Source organism: Canis lupus, chromosome 14, assembly GCF_048164855.1.
Source record: "Canis lupus baileyi chromosome 14, mCanLup2.hap1, whole genome shotgun sequence".
NCBI classification, from domain to species: Eukaryota; Metazoa; Chordata; class Mammalia; order Carnivora; family Canidae; genus Canis; species Canis lupus.
In genome coordinates, this window is record NC_132851.1 from 45,679,740 (window position 1) to 45,697,408 (window position 17,669).

Here is a 17,669-nt window from a genome sequence, read left to right on the forward strand (position 1 = left end):
AAAAAAAAGAAAAAATGAAAGTCTTCTCATAACTGACTCCTAACTCTGGGAAACGAACTAGGGGTGGGGGGAAGGGGAGGTGGGCGGGGGGTGGGAGTGACTGGGTGACAGGCACTGAGGGGGGCACTTGATGGGATGAACACTGGGTATTATTCTATATGTTGGCAAATTGAACACCAATAAAAAATAAATTTACAAAAAAAAAGTTTTCTCATAACTGAATACGATTGGGGCAATTAGTGCAACTCCAAATGGATTAACTTCTCTCCCACTTAACTTTCCTTAACCAGAGCTCTCTCCCAGTACTGCCACCATAATACATTGAGTGTTGGTAGGGATTAGACCACTGATTCTATCATTCTGGTGTACCTTTAATTGTGTGAATAAAGTATTGATAAAAAAAACCTCATGGCTCCACTAGAAACTCGGCATGTTAGGATCACGTAAACCCTCTAGTGCTTTGAATTTCTTTTTGCAAAATATATTCAAAGACTCTGACCGTTTAAAACTAAGTTTTTACATTTCTCAAATATTTAGTTCCCCATTACAGGTTTAGGTCTAGCCATCCCAGGAGAGTGCCATGTAATCTCTTTAAATTATCAAAGATAATCCATTTTAAATTGCATCTCAGAATTCCATAACCCATTGCAGTCATCGTTGAGCAAACAAATCCAATAGATTCTCAATAAATCATTTATATAGGGATATTCGGTGAATTTCGATTTATTTCTCTACATAAAGACCACACACAAGCAAACAACAGCAGCCTCTCAAAACACTGGATGTTCTTCTCTAACAAAATTACCCCTGGCTATTGTACCATCATCCTGACAAGTCTAATTTTCTAGAAGATGCACTTGTCCATATTTATAGCAACTGATAGGATTTCAGTTTATTGTTTGTGACATTTTGTCTAGACCAGAAGGGCAATGTCTACTATGGAAAATTTATTTTGGGAAACAAGGCAATATTTCATACCTCAAAGGCCAAAAGAATAAAATAATTTCAAAAGCTGTATTGCCTTTTGTGCTTTTAAAGACAAAGAATGCCAATTCATTTGTACGCAGGACAAGGTAAATGATCGTAACCCGACTATTCTTTGGATAGCCTCTCAATCATTTTGCTTTACTCCAGAATATTGCTTAGTTAAGAGCATTGCCTGTTTTCTATTCCCTGACACACTCTGAGGTTACGAGTACAGAAAATTTGCAGGAAAATAAAACTGAAATTAGCTCCACTCAAATTACCATTGGCATTTCTGGCCTTTCCATTGGTGATTTTGGAACTCAATGCAGAAACGTCAGAAAGAGTTTTATCCTTTGCCGACAGAGACAAAATCAGAGAGGGCATGAAAATGAATTCCAATTAAATCTCAATGTTGGAGCCTGAACTCTGTCTTTGTGTATCTAGATGCCTGGTTAACAACGTGGAAATCATATGCAAAGACACTGTTATTCTGACATCTAGACAGGTGACAACTGCTTTATATCTCTAATAATAAAAATAATCCCTTACGTTTGTGAAGTGCTTCTCCTTCCACTAAGGATTAGAACGTGTATCACCAAGGTTATAAACAGAAGTATCATTTAGGGGAAATCAATAGAGTTAACATGAAAAACACCTATTGATTGATACCTTGTTATTTGGTAATATTAAAAGTAAATACAGTAGCACTCAATCCTCATCACTCCTTATGATTATCAGTGAACAGATGACATTTTAAAATACAGTCCTTTCACCTAACCAGGCATTAATGTATATTTAAGAAAAGCGTCATCTCTGGGGCGCCTGGGTGGCTCAGTCAGTTAAGCATCTGCCTTCGGCTCAGGTCATGATTCTAGGTCCTGGGATCGAGCCCCGCACTGGGCTCCCTGCTCAGTGGAGAGCCTGCTTCTCCCTCTCCCTCTGCTACTCCCCCTGTTTGTGCTCTATCTCTCTCTCTGTCAAATAAACAACCTTTTAAAAAAGAAAAAGAAAAGCATCATCTCAACACACACCACAGTTTTCTTCATCACTGTCATCATCACAGTCGGCCTGGCCATCACATCTTCTGGAAGCCAGAACACACCGTCCGGAGCCACACTTGAAGTGACTAGGTGAGCATTCTGTTAAAAACAATGAGCCATATTATTTTCAATAGAAAACCTGGAACCATCAGCTCATTTATCTACTTACATGTGGACTATTGTCAAGGAGCTATTCCTGAAGATAAGATGGCCCTCTGTAAAGCTGACCCAACCAAAGTTAATTTGGCTTTCTCTGTTTATCAGTATCTTTCTCCTTCATCCTTGGCATCATCTCTCCCGTCAGTTGTTTGCTGTCTTTATGCTTCCCAGCAATTGACTACCTCCCTGAATGGACAACCCTGTCCATTCAATGGATTGCCAGAGCCTGAAATAGCCCATGGAGCTGATGCTTCTAACTACCTAGGTGCCCTTGATGAGTCAAAATTGTTTCCTCTTCTAATTTCTCCACCAGTGGTGGGCAGGTCCCTGACTTCATTTCCCTACCTGATGATCCTATGTTGCCAAGGTCTCTAAATGTTTTAAACTCGAAGTAACCAAGACCTGATGTTCACCATTACCTTTGGGACCCCAAGTATAAAAGCAGCATGCACAAGTAATGGGCTCTGTGAGTTGAGTGTGGGTAAGAGAAATATCTGGAATATTAAATACCTTTCTACAATTTATTTTTAAAATGAAGACAATATCTCACAGAGGAGCACCAAGTTTTTCCATGTAACCAAGTTCATAGAATCACTCATCATGCACCCTCATTGACAACGAGAAGACAATAAGAACAAGAACCACAGAAACTTGATAAAGTAGCTGATATATTCATCCACGTTAGACATCCCATGGTAATTAATTCAAAACTTTACCTTCCACACCTTCATCAGGCATTAGGCAGGTTTGGTTATCTGAATTTTCCTCTGGAAACTGACTGCAATCTGTGTCTTCAGGCCACTGTAGGCCCACGATCCCAAGAACAGACTCACAGTGTTCTTTCGAGTGCTCGCACAGTGCTCTAAAAGAGCCAGAAAGATAGAACATGAGAAGCAGAAATAGCTACACCTGAGATAGGATGTTAGGACCATATATAGGGTTTTAATTCTGTACGAGTGTGGGTCTCTGTGCCTGGTGTGTGTATATACCAACACACAGCGATGCACACATAACTGATATCTGGGAAAACAAAATGAGTAATACCTCCACAAAGCATATTCACACCACCAAAATACTTTCACTAAGAGAAACATCATTACAGAAATAGAAATTTGTGTGCTTTTTTATTGAAATATATTTCACGTACACCATGATGTAAATTTAAGGTGGAAAACATGTTGATTCGATACATCTGTATAAATTGTCATGTAGTGATAGAATTTCTAACATCACATAATTATCATGTCTTTTCTGTGGTTGGAATAATTAAGATCTAGACTCTTAGCAAGTTCGACCATTATAATATAACATTGTTGTCTATATTCAGAATATGGTGCTGAAGATCTCTAGGACCTTAGGTATCTACTAACTGCAAGTTCACACCCTCGAACAACATCCAGGACACAGATTCTCCTCCGCACTCTACCTTTCTCATTCTGTCTCTCAAGCAGACACATTCTCCAATGTTTTTATTCCAGGAAGCCAGGACCTTCCCAACATCAGTTTGGAGAGCCCCCCACCAAGGGTCATGGAATCTATACAACAGCCTCCACCTCAGAAATGTCTCCCTCTGGTGACCAACCATGGGAACTATTTAATGCGCCAACCTGGTTTACCTAAGGCATGGCCATCAGCACTTCAGCTTAGACCAGTAGCTTAGAAAAGCTTGGTACTTCTCCCAATCCCATCAATACCAAGCTCACGTTGGTTAAAGTAATGCGTGTTTGTTTCTTTTTTAAAGAAAAAATATACTAAGCATTGTGCTAGGGGCTTGCTTTCATGTGCATCGTCTCATCTGCACAAAGTGTATTTTATTTTATTATTTTATTTTATTTTATTTTCAAAGTGTATTTTTTTTTAATTTATTTATGATAGTCACAGAGAGAGAGAGAGAGAGAGAGAGGCAGAGACACAGGCAGAGGGAGAAGCAGGCTCCATGCACCGGGAGCCTGATGTGGGATTCGATCCCGGGTCTCCAGGATCGCGCCCTGGGCCAAAGGCAGGCGCCAAACCGCTGCGCCACCCAGGGATCCCTCAAAGTGTATTTTTAAAGTGAGATATCAGCATGCTTCACAGGAGATTTTTTTACCTCAATATATTATAGGGAAATGAGTTACATAGTTTTTTTAAAAAAGTAAATACAACCAAAATAATTTTTCCTTTATTTATTTCCTTTCAAGTATATTATTTATTTTCAGAAGTTTTAAACTTCAAGCTATTAATTTCAACAAAGTTCTCTGTCTCTTTCTTGATAAAATGGGAGCAGATCTTCCAGAAAGGTTAGCTCCAGTCTGGCTAGAAACTGGTATGGAAAAGTCAATAATAGGATGAAGAAGTTTAGAGAAAGCTCTATTTACATCTAAGTCTGCACAAGACAGAGGATAAACTCCATGCTGGCTGAGCCTCAGAACTTGGGGTGAAGACAAAGCCACGGCTTCTCCTGTTAGTTTTGCAAAAACAGGAAGCTCAATAGTGGCTCAATGACCCTCAGTTAAACTGAATGGTTTTGTTGCAGATTTATAAAAAATATTTACAATTTAATTGCTGCAATTTTAAATCAGCGATAGGACACCTAATTCTATGGAACACCGTATGGTGCCGGACCCTACCTCTTCCTATTTTTTCAATAAAATGGAAAAAGCACAATAATACATGAAAATAACCGAGTGAAGTAATACAATAAAAATAAGACAACATGCGGGACTGCCACAGCAGGGGAGTTGCAGTTCTTGTCCTAATCCATGGGGCGGTCAGCCACAGGGCCTGAGGGTAGGGCCCTCCGTCAAAAGGATATTTTTGAGAGCAAGAAAGCAGCACTACCCCCAAAATATTTAGCACATTGTAAGGTCTCGATAATATTGGATTTTTTAGATTCATAACTTAAAAACTAAATGTTAAGATCAATACACATGGGCATGGCAAAAGCAACGTTGCTTCATGAACATACGAGTACGTTATTCTTGTCAGAATGTCAAGAAAAATTCTTATACACAAATATCAAAACATAAAATTCATTTTGAGAGCCACTGAAAATGCAAGATGTACATGGAAACTGAAGAAACCGAACTAAAGCATTTAAAGGAAGTTCACTAAAATGTTGATTGAGCAACGTCTCGGGGTCAGGCTCGTCTTGGGCGTTTTAATGTGAAACATAAGCCCTGAAATTATAAATCATATGAGGATGTAAATCTATTCCAGAGAATACTGCGTTAGGGAACCTTTTTATACACATGAAAAGAAAATCAGTGCAAGCACGTGTTAAGTATTATCAGGAGTTATTGCTCATCATCCTTGGACTTGCTTAGCCAAAGTGGAGTAAAAACTAGAAACAACATAAAATGAGTAGATGTCTTATAAGCAATTACTTTAAAGGGCATTTTACAGAAGTTTTTGGAATTATGTTAACATTAACTTTTCATCTGTTTGTATAATTTATCCAGCTCCCCAACTCATTTTGAAATTTTATTGCTTCCTGTCCTCTACAGATGCCCCTTCCTCATCATCCATTTGATATCTGCTATTCAATTTATTGTTTTCCCATCTGTCCACTGTATTGATGTTACTGCTGTTTCTTAAAACTCCACGTGACTTCTGATCCCAACACATGGTTCCCGTAGTCACCGCTCACATTTAGACACGCACATCTGTGTACCCCCCTCTTGATGGAAAATCAAGCATCAAGAGAGCAGCTGCCCACCTCTGTGACCGCTGTCTCGTCTTGCACATTCTCTGACCAAAAGGCCACACGTGGCATAGAAGAGCAACCAAAGAGCCACCACGCAGCAGGATTCCTCTCCTACCCTCAGAGCTATCGTTCCCTTAAGAGCTTACAACCAGAAGCCCTAACATTTAGGCACAGTCACTGAACCTCCCACAGCCCAACCCAACAACCGTCACTGTCTTGATTTCACAGAAGTAGAAGAAATGAGGCCCAAAGAGACAAAGGAACCTGTCCCAGGCCACAGAGCAGCTGCAGGAGAGCCAGGACTTGGACCGGACAGTGGACTCCGGAGTTGTTCTCTTAACCTGAAAGGCAGGATCTCACTCATCCTGAGTCCAAGTTATAGGCTCCTTGTTTCATCCAAGCAAGTAGAAGAAGGTCAGGAAGTCCGTCCCTTGTCCAACCTTCGGGCCACCGCTTATATGTCATGTCTCTAATTTTTTGCTGCTACCAGAAAACAGCATTTTAAACACACCAGGGTTCCCAAAGAGGTAGATACACCCCTTCTTCTGCTAACTCACATTTTAGAACAATTCTTGATCCACCGAAGTGAAACATGTCTGATTTTGTTTGATTAAAATATGCGAATTATTACAGAAGGCAGTTCCTACCTCCCTCGTGTGGTACGTTAGTAATGAATTCTTACTCAAATGTTCATTTTAGAATTCCTACTGCTTTACCTTGTAAGCACATCATTTGTTAAACACAGAGCTCCTTAGCAACATGGACTTGATCTAAACTCAAACTCCGTCTCTGATCCCTTGATTGTCCCTGAGGGAAAAACGAGGATGCTTGGGGGAGACCCCACTGAATTACCTGCAGGGTGGGATACGCTGGCTTGTGTTCATGTCACACTTTGGTACCAAAACGGTGCAAGCAAAGAACATGAGGTATTTGTAACAGTTGGTTTGAACAAGTGCGGGGAAAAGAGAGGACTCCCAGCTGATGGATGCTTCCTTTTGAGTTCTGTGGCCAAGGTAATTTGGGTAATTTGTATGGTTGTAGGGTAAATTCATGCAGAGTTCCAATGTAATCGGTTCACATTGACCTAATAAGAAAACATACAAGTTCATAAATATATATATAGAGAGAGAGGGGAGAGAAAATTTCATATATAAAACAATTTCTTAAATACTTATGAAATTGAAATCTATCCTACCGTCTTTTAAAAATAATAACTAAGACTAGAATGCAAACAGAATATAACTTCCATCAGAAGATAAAGAATTTGGTTAAAGAACTACCAAGCCAGGAATCACTTCAGTAGAGGCAGCTGCTAGCACAGCGCCCAGTATGCACGTCGGAGAAAGTCTTTCTTCACTTTTTCCCTCGGCTCAACTGATCTGAAAGTGACTCTCTTTTAATGTTTCCTTTGACCCATTTTGTCTTCTGATTTATTCATTACCTCTTAATGAAGACATCCCCTCATCTTCACAGCCATTTAAAAAAACATCAATGAATTTGGTTAAATAGACAAGATTATTTCCTTCTCTACATTTGACTGTTGATCAGTTGGTTTCAACATAAGGCTACACGATCTCAGGGCAAGAGGAGGCTGAGCTCTCATCAGGCACCCATGGCTAATGAGACAAAATACCAACCCGTTAGCTTGGCATCCAACCTGTCTCACACGTCAACCTCAGCCTGACTTCCCACCCTCAGCACCAAAGACTATCTCATCAGCGGTATTTCCTTGGTGACAACAAATATTTTAAGATTGACATGCCCCCGTGGGTCCTGTTGGCTCTTCTCTTATCTCCTCCTCCTGACATACTTGTAATCACCCCTCAAATGCAGTTGTGGTTCTAGCTGCCGGGGGCATGTAGCACCTGCTGCCTGGAATGATCCTTTCCCATCTTCTCACCAGGCCAATGCCTCCTTGGCCTGTAGGACTCTGCACAGACACCTCCTCTGGGAAGCCTTCCTGGCTGGCCAACCACCCTCCCCCTCTGCCTCCCAGCAGGAGTCTCCGCTGAGCACCACAGCATCTTAAGCATACACATTGCCTTCCACTGTATGCTTTACTCACTTGCATCCTCCGCATAATTCAGTGATTTTTTAAAAAAGATTTTATTTATTGATTGGGGGGGGGCGGGAGCAGAGAGGGAGGGGCAAAAGAAAAGGGAGGGGGAAAGAACCTCAAGCAGACTCTGTGCTGAGTACAGAGCCAGATGAGGGGCTCGATCTTATGACCTGAGCCGAAACCAAGAGTCAGGTGTTTAACTGACTGAGCCACCCAGGAGCCTCTAATTCAGAGATTTTTGAGAAATGAGACTTGATTTCTCAATCTCAAAGTCTGTCCCTCGCACAGTGCCCCACGGAGGCAGGAAGGATGGGGGGTGTGGGCGGTGTCAGGAGCTCTCCTGGGCACCTAAAATGTAAAAGAGAATGAAAAACATAGTCCCTGCCACACTAGGGACGCTAAGGCACGCCACCGTCTCTATCGGAAGAAAGATGGGTTTTTCTGGTAGCGGTGGCAGGACACGAGGCCAGAACAGCGGCATGAAGAAAACGGCAAGTGCCCAGAGGGCCAGGTGGAAGGGGCCGCAGGAAGCCCTCCCAGGATCAGCGGGGTTTGGGGAGAACCTGGCAAAGCCCCCCGCTCCCTCTCTGCCTGCAGGAGCTGGGCCCCACTGGGGGGTGAGAGGCAAGCACGTGCGCTGGGCAATCTGCCCAGGCCCCCCGAGGACTCCAGGCCTGACCAAGAGTCATTATTTAATGAAACTCGATGATTTGGCCAACAAGTGAGATACGTGCAGAAAGACTGGTAATAAGGACTGGGGTGAAACAGCAAAACAGCTTGGAACCACTGCTCAATTTAAAGCATCTGAGGGCTTCGAGGAAATGATGTTGGTAAGGAGTCTGATTTTTTATTTTTATTTTTATTTATTGATTTGAGAGAGAGGGAAAGAGAAAGAGTAGAGAGGGAGAGGGAGAAGCAGGCTCCCCACCGAGCAGGAGGCCCAACTTGGAGCTTAATCCAGGACCCCGAGATTGTGGCCTGAGCCAAAGGCAGACCCTCACCAACTGAGCACCCAGGCGCCCCCGAGGAGGAGTCTGATTAAAAGCCCTCCTGACAAAGTGCAATTAGAGTCTCCATTTACTGGAAAAGAGGGAACACCGTCAAGCTGGCATAATCCTGAGAATGAGTAGAGGGTGCAGAGAAGAAAAGCACACACAGAGGTGTGGGGCTGGCTCAGCTTATCATGTCCACGGACTTACAAAAGAGGAGTAACATTTAAATATTTTGATTTTGCATCATAAAAAAATGCATATTCCTCATGACAATAAAAACAATGCCAGACACATAAAGCAAAAGTCCACCGTCTCCCTGCCCCCCTTTCCCTCACCTACCCTCAAAAACAACAGGCTGGCTTCGAATCCTTCCCTGCCTCTCGCTGGCTCACATCTCCAGGTGTGTCTACACACGGATGGAGATTTGTGTTTGCTTCCTCTGCCAACGTAGAGTCGTACCATTCCTGTCACTCCTCAACTTGCTTTTGTTGCTCAGTTATTCATCATGACCGTCTTGTAAGTCAGTAGATGCCACTCTAACTATATTTTTCCTGATTTCTTTAATTTCACCCAAAAATGAGATAATTCACAGAGGTTTTTGATGTAGTCTTTTTTTTCCCTTGTATATGCCTTTCCCTTCTCTCTCTTCCTCTACCACCCTATCAAGTTTTAACTGTTTATTGGTATAATTTATTTAGATGATTAGTAGACCTACCACATGGATATTTGTTCTCTTTGGTATGTGGAAACCATATCGCTTTTGATTTGGGATGTGCTATAAGCCTTCAGTGTTTCCGAGCCAAGGAAGATGAAGGGATGCAGGGACGGTCCTATATTATTCTGGAAATCTCTTCTGAATGTGATAAGGGCGATCGAATCTCGTGTTTTATTCCTCCACAAGGCATTTCTCGCGGAGTGTCAAGCAAGATAGACTCTCAAAATACCTGTCAACCGCAGGTTCTAGGATTCACAGGATCAATAAGCTTTTTTATCTTAAGACTTGGACTCACCAGGTCCCTAGCTTGACTTACAATCGCCACGAGAGGGCAGTCGTGTTACAGACATGAGGCTCTTTACTGTTTTCAACACAAGTTTGAGGCTGTGCTTAGCACATTGTCCTGAACACAGATGAGGTTTAATAAATTCCGCTGAAAAAATGGGTCCTAATGGAGTCTTAATGATGTCCCACCTTTCAAAGTCTAAAACCACGTTGATTAAATTCAACCTAAAGATGGGATTGTTAACTCAGTGATGTTACGTCCTTGCCATGATGATGCAGTACTCAGAAGCCACTGGAAGTCCTGTGTTAGATGGTGGTCACTTACATGAGGAAATGTCGCTTTCAACGTCCATCGGCATATATAATAGTCTAAGATTCATCTTTGCCTCAAATTCTATATTTTTCTTAATGATATTTATCATTATCTTCAATAGTTTCATGAGGTTTATAAGGTGAACACCCACCTATCACCTAGATCGAGAAATTGAACTTTGCCAGACATCCCAGATGGTCCTCCGTGTACCCTGTCTTCTCCTTTCTCCATGGAGTAACTACTGAGTTTCATAGTTATCACCTCCTTGTTCTTCATAGTTTTTTTTAAAGAGCTTATTTATTCATGAGAGACACAGAGAGAGAGGGAGAAGCAGGCTCCCTGCGATGAGCCCAACGTGGGACTCGATCCCAGGACCCCTGGATCACGACCTGAGCCAAAGGGAAACGCTTAACCCCTGAGCCACCCAGGCATCCCTCTTCTTTATAGTTTTATTTCCTAAGTGTGCCCTGTACCCTGAATACTATAGTTTAAAGGCCTGACCATTTTTTAGAACTTGTTTTATCTTCTAAGTCTCTTAATCTGGATTCCCCCTCCATCCTTTTATTTTTAATTAATGTTTAACTCTTGAAGAACCCAGGGATTTGACTGTAGAGTGTGCCAGGGTTTGAATTTTGCTGACTACACATTCTTGGTGAAGTGAGGTATATTCCCCGACCCTTCCTACCCTGAATCTAGCAGGTTCATTAAGTCTCATCCCTTAGGTAAGACAATAGGTGCTACGGTGTTCTTCCATCAGAAGGCAAAGTATATCCGATTTCTTTCTTTTTGTGATGTCAGCAGCTGTAGATGCGCCATGCCTTGACCCATTAATTCACCAATTCATGCCACCAAATGGAAACAACTGGTTACCAAATGGTGACCAAATGGTAATATTCTAATTCAGTCATTTCTTTCTCACTCATTAGTTGGGAAAGCTTTTAGAAAGAGATCACTCCTCTCATCTACCATTTGCTCGCAAGGACCGAAGTCCTTAACCATTATGGTGTTTGGGTCCTTTATCACACCCCTATACTAGTCGTTCCTTGAGATCTCAAGGAAAAGCAGTGCATTGAGAGGGTGGTAGGAAATTATTCAAAGAACAAAACTGTCCAATTCCTCAATATTGGAGGGGAAAAAAACCAAGGGTAAACATGTAGAAATAACAGTTGATGAAACACTGTGAGGAACCTGAGAATCCTTGGGGTATGATGGCCATCCCTGGCTTCACACAGCCACGGCGATCATGGGCACAGAGCGGTGGGGAGAGACACATGCCCAGGAACTGCTCTTTCCACGGGGTTCCCCCGTTGTCTGATTGCATACTACAAGGTGGAAGTGATGGGTTCGTCCCTCACACCCGAGTGAAGGGAAATAACATGCCTGCTCCCACTCCCTCAGGCAAGGACATGTTCTTATTTCGCCTCCCAGCAGGGCACAAACACGGTAACGATTCTGGGTTATGAGTGGATGTGGGGATACTGTGATGCTTCAAGCCCATCAGTACACCCTGTCATCAGAGATGTGGTTTTTAGGCTCCCCCCAAAAGGACAATGCTGTGTAGTTGCACCCCGGAATCTAAGTAATAATAGCCTCTCCAGTGGTAAAGATCTTCAAATAATTCCTCACATTTTCAAGTGCATGAAGTTTTCTGGGAGAAGATGCTACGGGTCCAACTTTACAGACAACCAAGTACAACAAGTACCACCACGAAGCTCTTTGAAACATGAGAAAAAAACTTCTTTACTTTCGATTGGAAGTTATTTTTAATAACACAGAAGGAGTGAGGGACCAGTGACTAGCCCAGTGCCTGGTACTCAGAGGAGGACAGGATCAAATGTCTGCTGAGTGTATATGGAAAGAGCCAGGCAGGAACATCTGTGGTAAATGAAGGAGCTGAAGAGACAGTGAGATGCTGGGGACACTGAGTGCATTTAAAGACCCTAAAGAGAAAACTAATGTAGAAGACATGAATGGAAAGATGGCAGTGTGTCCTCCCACACTGCAAAGTTGTCTCCAGGAAGGCAGAAATCACGTCTCCCTTCTTTGCCATTAAAGTACCCAGTGCCCCTCCCAGAGCCTGGAACGTCGTACGCACGCTCTACATGAGCCAGATGAGCCAGGGTTACCCAGTGCCCTTCTCTCCACTTCTCTTCTTGACAGGTGTAACGTACTTCTAAATTTTGACATATTTCAAACATGCCGGAAATGGGACAACATACACCCGATACTCCTCACCCAAATCTCACACAGGCGAACACTGCTCTTTCAACATTTTTTTAAAAAAATCTAACATGAAGTGCCATTCCATGCTGATGACCCTTGAAACCTTAATAATAAACATGTATCCTTGAGATGACCTTGTCACTGTTCAAAGTTACTCATGCCAAGTTCAAGGTGAGGTAAAGAAAGACTTCTGAAAAAGCTCCAGAGCAGACTGGGGGGGATAAAGCAAAGTGAAACAACAGAACCAAAACACACACACACACACACACACACACACATATACACACACACGTTTACATCAGTTTAGAGTGCATAAAATGGCAGTATGCCTTGATGGTCAGATTTACGTCTCTATCTCAACTGTTTTCTCATCTAGAAGTGAAAAGGGGCTGGGTATTGTGCCGTTAGCCAAACAGTTATCAAATCCTCATGAAAATAGGCAAAAAAAATTCTTCTCCATCTGGGTTTTCCACTGACTGCCTCCCTCACACTCGTGGGGTTCCAGAAGCAGTCCCTAGGAGCTCTACTGTGATGCAGAAAGGCCACCAAGTAAAACCAGGACCCTAACCCTTCAGCCTTTCAACTAACTGAAAGCTGACAGGCCTACTTCTGAATCTCAAGCCCCGAGCTGAAGATGAGGCCAAAAATCAATGACAAAAAGTGAAAGAAGGGAGCCGAATATGAGAGCACAGCCCCCAAGTAAGGACTCATCACTAGAGAGATCAGAGTCCTGCGGGGCTTTCTGATCCAGTTTCAATTTCCCACGAGAGCCCGTATAGCCCACTACTATCCCTGCCCATCGTCTCCTCCCCAGTCATTCCCCTACAGAAAGCTAATTTAGAGGGAGCCGATTTACCCAAATAGCTACAAGATTGTGACAGGTCAGCAAAATTCCTGGAAAGGTGAGAGTACATGTTATTGGGAGGATGGACTGCCACCGTTTGATGCGGCTGTGTAGACGAACTTTGTATTTGCTCCTGGGCATAAAGTCTCCATTTTTGAAGCCGTGCCTTAAAAGAGAAGATAACATCTGCTCATGGTTGGAGCCAAGAAAGTAATATATGGGAGCTGATGCTGAATTGAAACGAACGGTAATGATATTAAGCCATCTGGATTTATAGGCCATTCACAATGACACATTTGTTTCTCGTTTTACGTTAACTGAGACCATTTTGTTTCTTTTCTGCTACCACATGCAACCTTGAAAAAAGAAAAAAGAAATATGTGTATATATATGTACACACACACACACACATCTGGAGGGATCCAGACTTCAGCATTTATTTCAATGTCAATTCAAAAGAAAAAAAAAGCTAAATGCATATCCTGACACAGTGATTGCACTTGTCAGCTGCTGTACTTACTACAGTTATTTAGACTGTGGTTCGGGTCACAAAGAGAGCTACCACCACATGAATCAAGGCAGGAATTGTAGAGGCATCTTTGGTCACCTTCTTGACATGGAGTCTGACCTACAAAGGGGTGGGGGGAAAGGCACATTTGCTTTCATCATCTGTAAATTCCTTACACTAGGATTGAAAGTATCAAGGACGTCTGGTGGAGCAGAGGAATGACACAACTTTAATTCCCTTCCAATTTCTCCAAAAATATTGAACACATGGTTAAACATGTAACTTTCTGCATTAATTTTCCTGGCAACTAGATACAACACAGTTATTCCGAAAGGATTCCGCAGGAACAAAGAAATGAGAGGCAAGCTATCCCACGAAACAGGCTCTTGTTGCTTTCAATGGGGGAGAAAAAAAGTGTTTGATGTATACAGGGTGAATAAACTTGATTACAAAATAAAATTTAAGTGGCTGGAGAGAATGGCCAACATAATGATCCTGGAATCTTGAATATCAAATGGTATGATTTTAAGGACTCATTTGCACCCAACTCTAGTCTTCCCCCTAAGGAAAATGTTTTCCCTAAAAATAAATAGGGCATCAACACCCATACACCTTGGATACTTTGTCATGGTGCCAGTCTATGCAGCTGCTAACCAGATTTTCTCTATGTCCTTGGAAAGTATCACTGGCCTAGCTGCGATGACCTGAGAATTGGGTTTCTTGTTTCCAAATGAATGAAAGCGGTAGCGTCAGCCTAATGGTTTTTCCTTAAGGTATGTAGAGAGGAAACTGCTTTCCCCATTGATTTCCTGGTCATTTGTAGGTTAAATGGATAAGGTAATAAATCACTGCTCATTCTCTTTCTAGCTCTTGCTCATTATAGTCCATTACTTTCAGACTTGTCATCTGGAGTCTAGAAAATCTTGCAAGATGTTTTTAAGTGTAAGTGACAGTATGTGTATATACATACATATAATCACTCTTACCTATAATTCTGACACAGTGTTTATTATATTGACCTCTTTCCATTAATGTGCAACAGTATATATCATAGCCTTGAGGAAAAGAGATGCCACTCTTTTTTTTTTTTTTTAATATCATCAGAGTCAAACCATCTTTGCAAGGTAAGCCAGGCCAATTTCCATGAGTTTCATTTCTTAAATAAATTTAATAAGACAACATACATTCATTCTTTCAGCAGATATTGAGTGCCTGCTATGGGACAAACTTATGTGACATGAAGCATTAAAAGATAAAAGAGGTGAAATGGCTTATATTCTAACTAGGGGTATGGCCATGAACAGAGAACCTTACAATGCTGTGTGATTCATTGTGCCACTGAAGGTATCTGTAAGGCAATAGCAGCAGACTAGGATAGTAAGGGAAAAGCTTCTCGAAGGAGTTTTTAAGGCAGTTAAGTTGGCATAAGAAAGTAAAATGGGTTTCCCAAGCAGACAGCAAAATATGCAAAGACTGGAGTGGGAAGGGCACAGTTTGGCACCACTAGAGCCTCAGAAAGGCTAACCGGGAAGGCTGAGAGCAGCGCCTGAGGGCTGTAAAGTCCTGAATCGTGAATAGGCCCCATAGGGCCCAGTCTTGAGTAGCTCCTACTACCCTCCCCAACCTCTGTAGCACAGCCAGCCTGCGATCACCGGTGACAATATTCTGAAGTTAGTACCCTCCCCTTCAGCCGGGTACCCTCTGAATGATAACGTCTTGCTCCTTTACTCCCTGGGACCTTTGACCAAGCAGTTCCCTGTGTCTGAAATGCTTTTTTTTCCAGGCCTACTTTCCTTCATTGAGTCAACTCCACTCAGTCTTCAGATCTTAGCTCCAATATCTCTTCCTCAAAGAACCTTTCCTGAGGCCCTGTACCAGGCCATGCATCCCATATATGGCACATTGCTCCCTGAATTTTCCCTCATGGCCTATGCCACTCCATAGTTCGATAATGACTTGCATGGTTATTTGTATCATGCCAATCTTCCCCAGGAGTCTGCAAGCTCCAACAGCTCTTTTGCTTGCCACTAAATCCCCAGTGCTTAACCACATATTGGCATATAAATACATTTATTAAGTTGAATTCATTAGATTAAGTAATAGATGATAAAATTTTACTTTTGATACACTTTATCATATGACTTTCTTACATCTCACATTGAAGGAAATAATTTATAAATCTCACCATTGCATAGTGAAGAATCCAAAATTATCTCAAACAGAGACGAATTATGTAGAAAGAACAATTTAATCCCAAAGAAGGTGCTTGGCTGATATGCACATAATAACCCATGGCCAGAAAAGAATCTGCTTCTGAATTTTAAAACTGGTAAAACGAAGCACTCGTCTGATGTTTTAGGTATTAAATCTGTGATTAAAAGGGTCTCCCTTTAGGTCAGGAATGCTTTTTCACTAAGGCTATTCCAATGACCAGTATTCATTAAGACAAAACTAATTTAGCTACAGGTGACCAATCTCAGTAGCTGATTTGTGATACAAATATTTTTTGTATTAAGGCATGTTTTTGCACAACAGCCACGTAGTAATAGCTCACACTTACCTTGTGCCAACCCTGTGAGTTTGCAGCACAGAAACTGAGACACAACAGATTTCAGTTACCAGCCTCAAGTCAAGCAGATAGAAGGTAGCAGAGCTGGTGCTTGGACCCCGGGCAGCTGGGCCCCACGACCCCCTTCCTAAGGACTAGGCCGTACTGGTGGGTGGCAAGGTCGCTGATAAACAATGCAGTGATTTTTAAGTCCCCTGGGCCTCCTACCAGCCCGGCGCCAAGTGGGGCTTCAAACCATCAGCGTGCAACTTTCTTTTCTGACACAGATGTTGTTGAAAAACCAATGTATTTGACTTACTTTTTCTTTTTGAGCTTCACCGATGACATCAGCGCCCCTTTCCGAGTGCGGTGGAGCGAATGGCTCCGTCATGCGAGGCATGAAACGGCTCCACTAAATCACTAGCCTCTGCTCCCGAAGCCAGTTACTAGCCTGCACACTAACCAACTAGGATTTAAATAAAAACTTAAAAAATAAAATGACACTGCTGAACAGAAAGGAAGGAAGAATGAAAGGATGGAAGGATGGAAGGAAAGGCAAGCTTCTCTGACCTCAGTTGCTTTAGGAGCTTTTCACGTTTACTTGCAGAAGCCAGTTCCTCCAGTTCCTAACTGGAACCTAATCTCATTCAACGGGAGTCCCCCGGATTCAGCTGTCCCATCACCACCCTGCTCACTTTGCCCCAACAGTGACCTGAAGGTCCCTGCTGCGCAAGGGTTCAGCCCCCTCCCGGAAGGACCTCTCAGGGCGAGAGGCTCGGGGACCACATGCACCACGGGGGGAGGGGGCGGACGGTGGGGAAGCACGTGCATCACGGGGCGGGGGGTGGGGGGACGGTGGGGAAGCACGTGCATGGGGGGAGACGGTGGGGAAGCACGTGCATCACGGAGGGGGGGAGACGGTGGGGAAGCACGTGCATCACGGGGGGGGGACGGTGGGGAAGCACGTGCATCATGGGGGGGAGACAGTGGGGAAGCACGTGCATCACGGGGGGGGGACGGTGGGGAAGCACGTGCATCACGGAGGGGGGGGAGACGGTGGGGAAGCACATGCACCACGGGGTGGGGGGAGACGGTGGGGAAGCACGTGCACCACGGGGTGGGGGGGTGGGGAAGCACGTGCACCACAGTGGGGGGGGGAGACGGTGGGGAAGCACGTGCACCACGGTGGGGGGGGGGGGAGACGGTGGGGAAGCAGGTGCACCACGGGGGGGTCAGAGGGTTGGGAAGCACGTGCACCATGGGGGGGGGTCGGGAAGCAGGTGCACCACGGTGGGCGGGGAGACGGTGGGGAAGCAGGTGCACCACGGTGGG

General features: G+C 43.3%; 1 protein-coding gene across 6 annotated transcripts in view; it reads right to left on the bottom strand.

Annotated features, from left to right (window-relative positions):
• The window catches only part of CORIN (corin, serine peptidase), a 237,266-nt gene that overhangs the window by 47,978 nt on the left and 171,619 nt on the right, over nucleotides 1-17,669 (bottom strand). For 4 of the 6 annotated variants that reach the window (XM_072774965.1, XM_072774961.1, XM_072774963.1 and 1 more), the window contains 4 exons: nucleotides 13,802-13,909; nucleotides 6,703-6,934; nucleotides 2,882-3,027; nucleotides 1,998-2,105 (listed from right to left, as the gene is read on the bottom strand). In XM_072774965.1, the coding sequence (XP_072631066.1) occupies nucleotides 1,998-2,105; nucleotides 2,882-3,027; nucleotides 6,703-6,934; nucleotides 13,802-13,909 (594 nt within the window). The remainder of the gene's footprint in view (nucleotides 1-1,997; nucleotides 2,106-2,881; nucleotides 3,028-6,702; nucleotides 6,935-13,801; nucleotides 13,910-17,669) is intronic. The other 2 variants (XM_072774964.1, XM_072774962.1) reach the window with 1 other exon arrangement.